This window comes from Caloenas nicobarica, chromosome 4 (genome assembly GCF_036013445.1).
Source record: "Caloenas nicobarica isolate bCalNic1 chromosome 4, bCalNic1.hap1, whole genome shotgun sequence".
Lineage (NCBI taxonomy): Eukaryota > Metazoa > Chordata > Aves > Columbiformes > Columbidae > Caloenas > Caloenas nicobarica.
In genome coordinates this window covers 71,949,684-71,964,046 of record NC_088248.1, presented here as the reverse complement: position 1 = coordinate 71,964,046, position 14,363 = coordinate 71,949,684, and the positions used below count along the sequence as shown (strand labels likewise).

Sequence of the window (14,363 nt, the reverse complement as noted above, 5' to 3'; positions counted from 1 at the left end):
ATTGCTGAATGTTTTGAGTGCAAGGCTCCATTTTAGTGTAATTGCTCATTTGTTTTTTGCTGCCTGAAAGACCGTGGAGAATCTTATAGCTGCTTAGAAAGAACAAAAGGAAAAAAAAAATCTGTTTAACAGTAGAAGTCGTCTGAAATACAAAGGTCTTGTTTCTGCTCCAAACCATCATCTCCAACTGTCTTTGTCATCTCTGCCCTGAGCAAAATGATTGTTTTCTTTAGGGTCTTTGGACCTATGTGGGATCTCTGTTTCCTCCTGTGAACTGCTGACGTGGCCATAATAGAATTAGATGGCTGCTTGGTTTAACACCTTACTCCCTCTTAAAGAAGAGGTTTTCAACACAGCAGGTTTCTTGGGTTCTGAAACTGATCCTGAGGAAACTGAGGCCTTTGTGTTTTCCCTTTCGTATCCTGTTTAATATGCTTGTTCCTCAAGTTCGATTGATGTCCAGCAGGGCAAGTCCAGATAGTCTCGACTCAGAGGGTTTTGAAAAGGATCTGTAGCCTCTCTGAATGCACTAGAAGGATCAAAAAAACAGCAAGAGCTGTATAAGTCCAGATACAAAACCATATAAGGGGAGTCGTTTGCAACAAGAAGGTGTTCATCCTTTGTGCCTGGCTGCCTTGAATTCTCCTAGTTGTACTCAGAATCATTCCTGAGGTTGCCTTCACATCTGATAATACTGCAGACATCTAACATGTGAAAGTGAGTTTTGGCTTGAGCTGGTGGTTGCTGAATAGGAATAGACTCAGTTTATAACTGAAACGAAATACTGATCTCCACATCATATATTACAAAATAAAGATAAATTCAGTAACAGAAGTAACTCGGACTTCAGTGATAAAAATAACTCACATTTACATGAGTTTTACTAAAAGATGATCTTGGATAGTGACTAGAGTTTTAGGTACTTGAATTTTATCAAGGGTCAGGTCAGAGCCAGGCTTAATTGGGCCAAATGGGGGGGCAGCTGTGCCAGCATGGGCTGCGAAGGGGGCAGCCAAAAAACACATAGTTTCTTTGGTCTGTGCTTCCTTGGCAAATCTGTGTGGCATTTCCTGTTGCCATAGCTGTGCAGTTATTCAAACACAAGCCAGCGAGTTTGAAGTCACCACAAATAAGGCAGCCCAACCTGAAATTGCATCACCGGTGATATATTGCAGATGGGAAGGGTACTAAGCCTCCATTGTCTCTGGGTTTGCTTTTTCCTTAGTAAGGATATAAAAGTACTGCGGGCTTTCTTGTGTTCCGTAGCCTGGCATGACCCACAATTGTCACGTGCTTTATCCTGAGTCAGCTAGCTTTGAATTGTGATACATTTGTAATAAAATAGCCTGGTAAAATTTGCAGAGTAACTAATCGATCATCTGTCTTTAAGGTTGAAGGAAAATAAGTATGACCTGAGTGTTTGGGTTTTTTTAATTAAAAAACCCCCAAATGTTGTGGAGATATTTTGGGGTGTGTGTTTTGCACTGGGCATGCCAGTATCTTGGTTTAAAAAAAAAAAAAATTAAAAACCAAACGTCATTCTGCTTTGTCTGGACAAATTTATTTTCCCAAGTAATGCTTCTAACAGTAGATCCGAAAGTAGCAGAGGTAAGTAAAATAATACCAGCCTAACGAAGCTGATTATTTTTTAAAAACTACTCTAAGATCCTTGAATTAAAGGTGCCAAGAGGCCAGATGTTTATATAATTTGCATTATTGCATGACTGATTAAAACGGCTCCAGTGTATTAGAAGTAATGTGAGTTTACTCTGCATCGCTCCTTAGTAGAACTAATTGAGTTGGACAGCTGCTGGAAGAAGAAGCCATGCATAGGTTAGAGGTGGAAATTCATTATTTTCAACTCCTTGGACCAGATAAATGCAAACCTTCACAAAGCTCTATGCAGACCATTACAGCAGTTGCTGCTGTAAGTGATATGTTGCTGGTTTAGGACTAACTGCACATAAGCAGAAAAAATTGCATATACTCTTAATGTCAAATAGTCAAAACTTGTTTATATGCAAGAATATCTCACAACTGGACCAGCCACACTGAAACTTGTGCACTGTCTTTCTAAATGGGAGAAATGCTATTGGGAATAACTGTATAATATGTAATGAATGCCTGCAAACAATTCTTACTCTATTTTGCTTTAAAAGCAAATTGAAACTGTATAGCTCTTATTTATTCCTGTTAATTTTTACATTTTAGGCAGTTGAATCAATCCAGGCTGAAGATGAAAGTGCAAAACTCTGCAAACGTAGGATTGAACATCTGAAAGAACACAGTAGTGACCAGCCAGCTGCTGCAAACATGTGGAAGAAGAAACGTATGGATCGTATGATGGTGGAACATCTTTTACGCTGTGGCTACTACAATACAGCCGTAAAACTAGCGAGACAAAGTGGTATTGAGGTTGGTAGCAATGTGCACTCCCTAAAAAAATGGTAGCAAAGAGGAAGTTGGCAAACAGGAACAAGCTGGTTTAGCCCTGTAGCAGCTATTTTTACGTATTAATGTGCCTTTATTACTAATGTTTATCTGTTAATCTTCTTAGGCCTGAGTTTATTCCCCTTCCTTGACATGAATTTTATTTCAATGTATTAAATAAGTCAAAATTGAAGGTATAACTTTTAGTCACAAATTAAATGCTTTTAAATAAACACCTTCCCCTATTAAAACTTAAAATAATTCTCAAATGTCACACAGAATTTCTTGTTAGAGGCCTTTAGGCTGCTGATTAAGCAGTTGTTGGAGCTTCCCATCTGTCTAGTTATGCTTAGATGATACATGTAGGTGACCAAACTGAGCAGAACAGCATATCCTGATTGCAGGAACAACTATTTTATTGTATCATCCTACTTTTTAATGCATCCAAAGGAAAGCTGACTTATAGTTTGGAAAACAAATCTTCTTACAACTTGGATTTTTTTAGTACCCAGTACATTTCGCATGGTCCACAGCAACATTTTGCTCTCTTGCTTATTTCGCCATCTATGATTTTGTGGTTGTCACTTTCCTTTTCACTGGTTATCTAGTTGGTTTTGCTTCCATCTCATAATTGCTTATGAAGTTTTCTGAAATGTCTTGTCAATAATAGTTAGGAGTTTGTGCACCTTGGTGTAGCCTCTTTGTGCAGAGCAGTGAATCCACACTGTGGTCCTTTGACTGCCACAAAGACATTAAAGCTGATTCTTTAAGAATTCGCTGTTTATTTAGAGAAATCTTGGTTGACTAATTTTGGGTAGCATTTGCTATTTGATCCTCAGTTATTCTTGAATATTAAGTTCTTTTGATGTTCCTGATTCCAGAGGGTATGCAACTCTTCTGGTTGAAATCTGCCAAGAGTTTAGTTGTGTTATGCAACTTATGTGGCATAGTTGAACACATCTTTCTGAGCTAGTTGAGGGAAGAGATTTTTGTTACTGATGTCATACTACAGCATATGTACCTGTTCTTTTCTTGTACAGTGAGCATATCTATCATGTGTCTCAGTTACTCCTTGCCTGCTTTACCAGTCTGGTCCTGTTCAACCACAGCAGCGATTTCAGTAAATATCAAAAAGGAAGCAGCATGTAGAGGTTGAGTGGGAGAGGGGAAGAAGTGGGTTACAAACTATAAATAGGAAATAGTCCTGAAGAAACTCACTGAAGAGGCTGCGATGCCTCACTAAAGATAGCCAATGCATGGCAATCAAAACCCAAGACCATTATTCTGAGATGGCTGCAGTTGAATGGTCGCAGCTCTTCCATTTGTGGTAGATGTTTCCCTCTGTTTTGAGCAGGAGCTCATCTACTGCTGAATCATCACGTTACCATCCATACTAGGTCTGCTGAAAAAGCACGATGGAAATATTTTCACTTTCATAGCAAGTTCTATTATGCCTGATTAAGTAATGCTCAGCTTTGGCTTAGACATGAGCATGTAAGTCCATCATGATGTGCTGCAAGACTGTGGTACGAAGTGTTGCACTTGTGAAGCCTCAGTTTTTGATTCCTTTTGCTGAACAGAAGCTTTGTGTTGGTTTAAAAAAAAATAAGTTTTAAATAAGCTTATTAAACTTCTGCCTTCAAACTTCAGTATTTTTATTTGTGTAACATCAAAGTAACTTGAATAACACAGGACTTTGTTGCACATGTTGACTGTGCTGAGGCCATATTTCTTCTAGTTTGCTGAAATTATGTATTTTACTCAACATTAAAGTTTACATTTTAGCCAAATGAGAAAAGGCTTCCCTCAGTCTCTTAGCATTGTACTCAGTTTTTCTTACTATATGGTGAGTGTTACTGTGAACAGCTTTTACAGTGGTAAGATACTGAGACTTGATCATTATACAGAATGTCTTTTTGCTGGTTTAATTAGACAACTTTTCTGTTTCTTTTTGTTCCTTTCTTGCTGAAGGATATGAGCACCAAAATGTTTGCTAATGCTTATAAATGTGACTTTGCTGTGGAGATTACAAAGTATCATGGTATTTTTTCTCATCCAAAGTAATCTTTCTGTTTACTGTCGTCTCAACTGTAATTTTGATAAATGTCTCCACTACTACAGGTTTCAGAAATGTTTTGCTCTGTAGTGGACCTGGTCATGTCTATTGGCTGATTTATTTATTTAATATCTATGTCTATCAAGCCAATATTTTTACCACTGGGTAGGCACTATAAGTAAGAACCTGTAAAGAGGTGAGGTTTTGCTCAGTTTACCTACCAGGCAGGGGTGAGGCTGGCAGATGAGTTGAGCCTGACCCAGCCATGTGCTCCCATGGCAAAAACAACTCACCAGCACTCTGGGTTGCATTGGGATGAGCATCATCAACCAGCAAAGGGTGGTGATCCCACACTGGTCAGCCCCATCTGGAGAACTGTACCTAGTTTTGGACTCCCCAGCAGACACACTGGGGTGTGGAGTCTCCCTGTACTGGGAAATATTCAAATCCAGGTTGGACTGGGCAAGATCCTAAGTCACCTGTTGTAGATGACCCCACTTTGGGCAGTGGGACCACACAACTTCTGGAGGTCCCAGTCTCAACCATTCTGTGGTTCTGCTTCTGTGATTGCAGGCCCAATGGGTAGGAGTGCCCTTTGCCTCTATTTGAAAAGGGTGAAGGAAACAGCTCTTTCCATTTCAGTTGCATTTTGTGAATCCCAGAGTAAGCACCTTTCCATAGTTGTTAGACCAGTCTTAGGAGCATGTCTCAGCCTGCTTGTTTTAAGTTTCTTGCATGGGTTCTGAATGCTAAGAGACCTGTGGAGCTGCTAAAGTACTTCATGGGTGGAAACAGTTCAGAAATATTCTGTTTCAGTGACCAAAAGCAAATCATTAAATCATTCCTTTGTTTGCCAATAATACAGAGCAGACAGTTTGCTCAAAGACTGACTGTGCACTGTAGTGTCCAATTCTAATAGTTATTGATGGGCTGTGACAAAATCTAGTCTGCTTTCTAAATTAACCACCTTCAGAGGAATGATGTTCCTGAACTCTTGTCATGGAAGATAAGCGCTTAAAAGCCGTGGTTATAAACGAGGAAGCAAACAGCTATGGAAAGAAATGCTGGATGTGAAAAATTATAGGGAAGTTTAAATATCAGAGTTATGAACTAGCTCAACTTAGGAATAACTTCTGGCATGCAGTATATATAAAGCATAATGTTATATGGCAATATAAGAAATAAACTACAAATATGGAATGTGTGCAATATGTTTTTAAATAAAAATAATGCTGCTTGGGAAATTAAACCAAGATGTGAGTAATATTAAAATAAGAGCTGACAGTCAAGGACAGAAATGTCATGTTTGTGCCAAAGTAAATATGGAGTGGAAGGGATTCTATTGTGGACTTCTTGTTGTCTTCTGGCTTGCTACTGATGTGGAAAACAGTTTGGATTGAAGATAAAAACTACATGTTAAGTTTTTGTTATTGCATACAAATTAAGCTCATCATGATCAGCTCGTTACACTTAATAATGATCTTATTTTGACTCTAGTATGACCTTGGAGTGCAACACCGATATAAAAATGCATATTTTCACCTGCAGATTCATATATTCAGCTAGCTGGCAGGGTTGTCTGTTAACTTTGTTATTCATGTTCTGCTGCATTAAATATTATCTCACTTCTGTGCCATTAATTGAAAGGCAAATCTAGTTTTGGAAATGTGGTGTTCCAGTACGAAGTAGATTGCTGGTTGTAGATAAGTTTTATAATTAGGCTAGGTATATAGTGCTTTGTTTGCTGTTCTTAGGGGTGGTTGTCTTTTAAATTTCATACTTTTTCTAGCCCCTTTTTTAATAGGCTACAAAAAAACCCCAAAGATGTAAAGTGTCCTTATGTTATTTACTTAATTACATGATAGCCATAGTGATTTTTGCCTATATGATTGAAAACAAACCCAGATTCTGAAGCTGCCATTCTCTCTTACATAAACTGTAAATCCTCCATCTTTGCTTAGTTTATTTTAGTAAAAGAATGTATGTCCTTGCCTTGATGCCTATGCTATATAAAACTTGTACAAATGGAAATGTTGGAGTTTTTTTCTGTGAAGAACCACTTACATTTAAAGCAAGTGTTTGTGTATTAGGGCGGGGAGCAAATGATTTAGAGATCTATGAACCCCCGAGGGAGAGAAGAACTACTACACCCACATGTATAAGGTTGCAGGTATATAAGAAAGCTTGAGTTGAAATAATTCTTTTAACTAGCTTAAAACTAGTTAACTTGATCTTGCATCACAGATTATGCATGCCAATCAAAGCTTTGCAAATTAGTATTCTTAGATCAGTAATTAAGTAGGTGCATCATCCTTCAGAGATACTTAACTAGCCATTTGCATTAATACCACAGTGTGCTCTTTGCTTTTGAGAAAAAATTGAGTATTTCATTGCCTTCAACAGTTCTGTGCAGACATATGACCATTGTGAACATTGAGCTGTAGTAGAAGGGATTCTAGACACTTCAAGCAGTATTAAACCAATTGACAACGGTCCCAAAAAGATAAGTGTTCTTGAAATGAGAGTTCAGATCTTCAGTTTTGGTCAATGATTTTCTTCCAGAGCAGAACTTCCAAATCTGTGGTAATGGTTGTTCCCTGGAGCATATCAAAACAGGGCAGTTAATGCAAAGCCATTATGAAAATATTTCGTTATCTTTCAAACTGGTATAGTAATTTTTTTAAAGTAAATTTTTGATTAGTGTAAATGAAAGGAATAGTAGTCACTGAAAAAGGCTGATTACGCTTTGTTCTCCCCTCTCTCCAGTTTGGCCCAGTTTGTCCCCTCTTTCTATTGCATAAACACAGCTTCAGTTTTCATAGTTTGGAAACCTTTGAATAGATTATACTGAGTATTTGTAAAGATAGCTGCAACAGATTAAGGTGTGTCATTCCATCATCTTAATTTTGTTATGGAAAGTCATGAAATATTATTTTATGTCCTTTGGAATAAGAGAAACTTCAATTCTTCAAGTCAAGCTGCATGGCTTTTAATTAAGTACTTGATGTCTTCTCCAGACTATTCTATGTTGTTGCTCCTTTTTTCAACCCCAAAGTTAAAGGTTCTTTCCGTGCTTTGTAAAAGTATTCTTCAACACTGTGAAACGGATCCTTCAGCTGAGACCTTGGTAGAAAACTGCGGAATGATTTGTGTATTATAGGACAAAATCCCACTGAAGCTGCCATTTCAGCATCACAAACAGGAACAGCATTAGCTCAAAGTGAATTAAAAATGCTTTCTGGGAATACTGTCCTGATGAAAACACGACAGGCTTAGGTTTGGTTAGGTCTCGCTGAAGCTCACCTCCTGGCTGTTGATAGAGGAGAGCAGATGGTATTGAACCCGTAGCTGCCTGGACTTTAAGGAAAGGTTCATATTTAAGAAGCTGATTGTCTTTGCCTGTCCCACTGGACTGCAAGTTTCTCATGTCTTCGTAGCTGGTATTCTTGCTCTGGGGGATGTGCAGGATAAGGGTGGTTGTGGTCAGTGAATGTCCACCACTGCAGGCAGATGCTCACACCAGGAGGAATGTGCAGGTAGGACATTGCCTCTGTGTTTCTGGAGATTGGTCTGTGCTCCTTCGAGGCTTTTAGCTCTGCTTGAGCTGCATTCTACTTTGTAAACGAGCAGACTATCACCATAGCAGACTGGTAGTGGTAATATATGCATGGAAAAAATAAGCATGTGCTTTTATACAGCTGTGTTCTACCAGTTTTCTCCCCAAAAGCCTGAAATGGCTTTTCAAATTTAACTTAGATGGGTAGGTGAATTAGGAGTGAAAACTTTAGAGCAAAACTTAAAATCTACGAGTGAAACTTAAATCTAAAGTTAAATCTAAAATAGTTATAACAAATAAGCCACACAACATGGTTCAAGAGCATTGGATCAGTAAACTTTTAATACTTGAGCAGGATGGATGGTAGTAATATGTGATTGCTTCAGTAAGAAATATGAATGTTTACAAAAACTTGAGTGAAGGAAACTCTACGATCTTAAAGTTAAAAGCTGAATAAGTACTTCTTTTAATAATCATACCACTGTACCCATAGAAATCTTCCTTGTTAAGACATGTAGCCCAAGAATGGCTTGTAGGCAAACACTCAAATATGTATTACATTAATTAATCAAAACAAGTTTATATTCATAACACTTCAATTTTAAATAGCTGAATAATGTTCAGCATAATGCTTGCATGTATTTTTTTCTTTCAGTGTCACACAGAACCCAGACAAGCTGACTTGCTGAATGGCAAAAGGTGTCTTTTTTTTTCCAGACCACTTTAGTGTGTCCCTCTCCTATAAATTGCTGTTCCTATGCTACAGATGTTTGAGAAGATGACATGTGAAGAACTCCAGAACTGGCACACCTTATTTAAAGGTGCCAGGGTGTTAACTTGGGCCTGTTGTGAGTTCCCTTGGAGTACTAAGCTGTAGATACAACTCAGAAACTCCTTTAAATGTGTTTGGGCTGTTCTTACTGTAGGCATGGCAGCTTTTACTAGATGGGTATAATGAATGTCTGGGTGTCATCATCTGAATTTCAAAGTGCTCTAATTCCTGAACGGCTTTACATCTGCAGTTTGTCTCGAGCATCTCTGGGAATTAGAATTATGTACACGTGAAGTAGCCAAGATTGATGCTGAATAACAAACTTTTTCATTACAGATGACTTGACTCTTCAAAAGCCAACAACATGAAGTGTGCTGTGATGTTGAATGTCTATTTCTTCATTCCTTTTAGTCAAAATAGGTTACCTGTAGTGTATCATAAGAGTTAATTTATTACAGAATACTTAGTCTGGAAGGCTAGTGATTCAGGAAAGGTTCTTGAATTTAAATTTTATCTAAAGGAAGAATGACATAGATTGCCTAGATATAGAAGAGGTTAGGGTTATGTTTCAGTTTTGCCTCTGAGATTTTTTTTTTATTGTACATTCTTCCTGCCAGACATTTCTTCAAAGTGTAAATGTTACTTTACATTTAATGCTTTCACTTATTACTGTACTAGATGACAGGAGTTCGCTGCTTGTGAAAGCGTGGAGCTCGTAATACAGACAGATCCTGCTTGGACAAAAGCTGTGGGGCTTATGCCCGGTGGCAAAGGATTAGTTGCCTTTACTAGAGGAGGCTACAACAGAAAATGGCCACGGTAGAGCTGAGACAAGAGCCTGGTTTTGGTTTTTTGTTGGTTTTGGTGGTGATTTGTTGTTTGTTTGTTTTTTGTTTTCTGCCCAGTGATGCATCTTAAGTCCCAGAGGCTTTGTCGCACTACTCTAGCTTAGTCATTTATTACTGTACTTAGCGTGGTATAATGTACTGCTGGATAAGGTGCAGCCATTTACTGAGCGACAAAAATTGCTGAGGCAGGAGTAGAGGATGCGCCGGGCAAACAGCTTGTTAATAACCAGCTGAAGCGCCAGCTGCAACCGGGAAGCTCTGCCCAAAATGGCTTATGTGCATGAGCAAAAGCAGGCAGAGAAAACGTTTCTCTTTATGTGGCTCTGGAGCAGTCGATACCAGAATATGTATAGTTTTGGTGAACGCAGCTTAGGAAAGCTGTTAGAAAAACTGGAGGGAGAAGATGACTGGAAAATGTAAAGGGCTGGGGGCTTTTGTGAAGTATGAGAGCAAAAATCACATACCACGGAACTAAATAATCTAGTGCAGAAGGATAGAGGGAGGAAATGGTACACGGAATCAGAAGTCAGAAAAATTCAAGTTTGAAATCAGATACAAGGTTAGAACATGATTTAATCATTATAACCAGCCACCGAAAGAAGTACCAACATCTCCTCTTGTTAGGTAAAGACATTGTTCTTCTGACAGATGATCGGTGTAAGTTACTGAGGTCTTTCAAAAATAACCAGGTAAAAGTAAAAGGTCTGCGCTAGACAGAGGTCATGGAAGATGCTCTCATGTGAAAGCTCGGCTGTATACACCGTGGGATACTGTGTTTACTTTGTAGACAAAAACTTTTCTGGCTTTTCTGTTGATGAGTCTGTGGTTTGGCGCTCTCTCTGCTTTTTTAACAACCAGCTCTGCAGCTGGCTTTGGAGTAGGACAATCTGTCAATTACTCTGTTTGTTTTTTCTGTAATCCTGTTAATATGTGTAGCATTATAACACTTAATAGTAGCTTAATGAACTTCAGACAACATTATTTTATGAGCAGAGAGTAAGGAGGCCTCTTAATGTTAATTTGTGCCTAATTTTAATTGATTTTCACTAACTGCAATGTTGCTGTATTGTCACCACCTATCCACTGTTTTCTTGGTAATTTGTTTCCCTCTAATTTCAGTGCAGTTTATACATACTCTGCATTCATTCTGGAGGATCTATTCTTGTAACCAGCAGCTTTTTACTCCTCCCCTTGTGTAAGGCAGAGGAATTGACTGTAGGGGGAAAGGTCTCTCTTCATGGTACTTCCATCAAAACCTATTGCCCTGCCCCGTTTTTCACCTGTGCCTCATTTTTTCTTTCTGTGCATGTTTCCAATTCAGCGGTGTTTATTGTATTTCATACACAAGTCGTTTGAATGAATGCTTACCAGACCGCTGAATGCTAAAGTGCATCAGCAAAGCCTTTTTAATGTGAAGGTGGAGCTCTTGCGCATGTAATGTGTATAGATAGTCAATCTTATTAAAACTGTCATTGGGACATACACTTGGCAACAAGCCACTGATAGCTTGAGGCATACTGGCCTATTTTCAATTCCATATTGATGCTAGTAAGCAATTAAAAATAAACCATTTGCATGTTCAAAAAATACATAAACAGCATCTTATGATATTATGAATCACCTGTTTTTTACAACTAACAGCCTATTGTATGGCTGGTTTTTTCCGCTAAGGACGCTTTCTTCTCTGCAAAATGCGACCTTTTTTTTCATCTAAATCAAATATCCTTTTTTTAATCCAGTCTTCAGACTAACTTTTCATTAATTATCTTGTTTTGAGGATAGCTCATGGGGGATTTGAAAATATCAAGTATTGCTTTAATCATTTCTATTTGGGTTTGAGCCTTGTTAAAGATCCACATTTCATATGTGAAATATTCTGGGTTTTATTTTAATATATGAATGCTCACGTGAACTATAAGGGATTTTATCACACATTCCTTCTCATGGCTTTCCAGACTTGTGGCTGGAGTTGTCGTCATAAAATAAATACTTGAGCTTGTGTGCAGAATGGAGACCGATGGAGAGGAGTGACTATTAACCTGACTGCTCCAAATGTTAATATCTGTTACATAAATTAAAACCCTCACGTGAACACTACAGAAATTTTGAGGAAAAGCTGTATTGCTACTGTGGAAAAGATAACTTTTGTTCTTTTTAAGCAATTTTTGACATAGGATCAAATGCAAAGTTGCTGGTTTGTGGTATTTGGTACTGAAATGTGTGAGCAGTTTTCTCGGTGAATTTAAAAAGCCACACACCTATATCTGAAACTGTATATTGAAGAGTTTAGGGTTTACATTTGGGAATGGACTGATCAAAACATTGTCTTATATTTTAAACAGATAAAATCATTACTGACTCTTTAATAACGATTTGTAGCGAAGTTTGGATTTTGACCTTCTGTGAAGCAAACTCTACCTCTCATATTCATCTACATATTGCTGTCGTGTAGTTATGACTGGAACCAATGAATGCTTGGAATTTAATCAAAAAAATGAAATTTGCTTGATGTGTAGTTACAATGTAAAGATTTTTTCATTTAAGAAAAAAAATTTTGGAGGCTTCTGCATATGTGCTGATGCCTAAACAGAAGGTCAGAGCTTTCTGAAGGCATCCAGGGACACTCTGAAATTGCCATGTTTGAAGAGCTCACTTCTAGTATGTGACTAAAACAAAACTCACAGAACTCTAGGCTGGAATTGCTGATGTTGAACTTTGATACCTTACTTTGACTGCTGGGATGCAGTTAGTCTGCAGTGAAGTGCATAAAGTTTGCTTGAGGTCTTTTGGAATAAAGCAATTCTTAATAAGCATTCTTAGTAAAGCATTCATTATTTTGAGCAAGAATCTGCTTTTTTTGTATTTACTTAGTTTCTGTAAATATGTGGAACTGGTTTTTTCCAATTCACTACTGAATTCTCTTAACTATGCAGGACCTTAAAATTACAGGCTTTTAGACTTAAATTTAAGGTAGTTCCACACTTCAATATATGATTGCCAGATTATCACTTGGTTCACAGCTTTGTAATAGACATAGATGTGTTTAATTTCAAATTAATGTGAAGCTCAAATATTCACCAATTAGAAAAAAATGCCCTACTGCTTTCGTATGTCCTTCTCATTATTTCACAGGTATTATTCTTCATGTAACCTTCACTGTATTTTTGTGAATCAGTTTTCTTCCTTTCTGTAGCACAACCCTATGAATTCATGAAATTCTTGGCCCGTTTTCACTTTCCTCTTGGTTTTGATGCCTGAAACTAGTGTTTCAAGCAGTGTTGTTCATTACAAAGCTGTTCTTCTGTGATTTCTAGAACTCAGAGAGCCTGGCTTGATGCAGATTTCTCCTATAGCTGATATGAGCTTTAATTCTGAGTTGCCTGCTCTGTGGAGAAAACCTGCAGCAGATCTCTCCAGCATTGACTCTGGTGTCTAAATAACTAGTCAAAGAATGAGATCTGAGAATCTGACCCCTGTCAGCTCCCACTGATGCTGGCCAGAGAGTCCAAAAGCTGTTCAAAGGAGGGGACGTGCATATACATGTTTGAGATGTTCTTACTAAGAAACCCCTCTTGGAAAATGGAAATGCCATGCGGGGATGTAGCTTTTATGTTGGTCAGTAGTATAGACATACTAATAATCATCATAAAGGAATCCTTATTCTTCATAGTGGTTTATACCTTAATAAGCGGAGTTCTGTGCAGAATCGTAGGGTTGGTAACCTCCCTCCCTGGAGGCACTTGCAGCTTAAAAAGTGGCTGCGATATTTTAAAAGCCATCTAGATATATGTACATATATATAGCTATAAATCAGGCAGAGCACAGCGTGATGAATAGATGTATTCTTTGCTTAGGTAAGTCCTCCTGATTTCACTTAAGTGTCTTCAGCCTTCACGTGCAGTTTTCTCTATAAATGTTTTTCTCTGGAGTTTGAACTGTTGTAATGGAATTAAATAGTCCTTTTGTGGTCAAGTTCATGCAGTGCTTTTAAATAGGTGCCCATCTGATACCTGGTTAGTGACTGTTAGATGGATGGGACGGTTAGTTCACCTCAGTCGAAGAAATTAGAAAATCTAGGTGGTACTTCCTTGCTTGTACTAGAAGGAAGAAGAATCCTTATGCTGTGTTCCCCCTCTTTAGAGTTCAGATAATTGTCAGTAATACTTAGGGACAGAGTTCTCGTCCTTGAGCCATTTGAAACTATTTTTCAGTACAATTGTAGAAGCCTGGCTAAATGAAAGCTTGATGTTAATCAGTCTTCCTACCCAACATCAGGTATTCTGCATTTGTCAGCAAGTTAAGGCAAGGTAATTTAGGCAGAATTATCATAGCAATGCACAGGAGGCTGGGATGTCTGCACTGAGTTATGGTTTGATAACAATTCTGAAATAATCTGTATGAGGTGCAAGGTTCTCCTATACTTCTGCAGTACTGGAAGTAAAGTATTGCAATCGCTTTTACAATGTGAAAACTGGAATTGTGCAATGAAGGAAGACTTTACAGTGTTGCAAAAGGTGGTAATTAAGGACTTTAGAATTGCTTTTTAATTTATATACAAGTCAGAAAATGTTTGCCGTGATGCTGAATGGGGAGGGAGTGTGCAGCAACAGATTTCTTGCTTCAGCTTTTCCTCCACCTGCGAAAACTGGTGGCAATGAAATTGCTTATTTACATTCACTCACTTTTATATGTAAACAAATT

General features: G+C 38.1%; 1 protein-coding gene across 4 annotated transcripts in view; it reads left to right on the top strand.

Annotated features, from left to right (window-relative positions):
* MAEA (macrophage erythroblast attacher, E3 ubiquitin ligase) overlaps positions 1-14,363 on the top strand; it is a 51,657-nt gene that overhangs the window by 18,756 nt on the left and 18,538 nt on the right. For all 4 annotated transcript variants that reach the window (XM_065633649.1, XM_065633648.1, XM_065633651.1 and 1 more), the window contains one exon: positions 2,212-2,415. In XM_065633649.1, the coding sequence (XP_065489721.1) occupies positions 2,212-2,415 (204 nt within the window). The remainder of the gene's footprint in view (positions 1-2,211; positions 2,416-14,363) is intronic.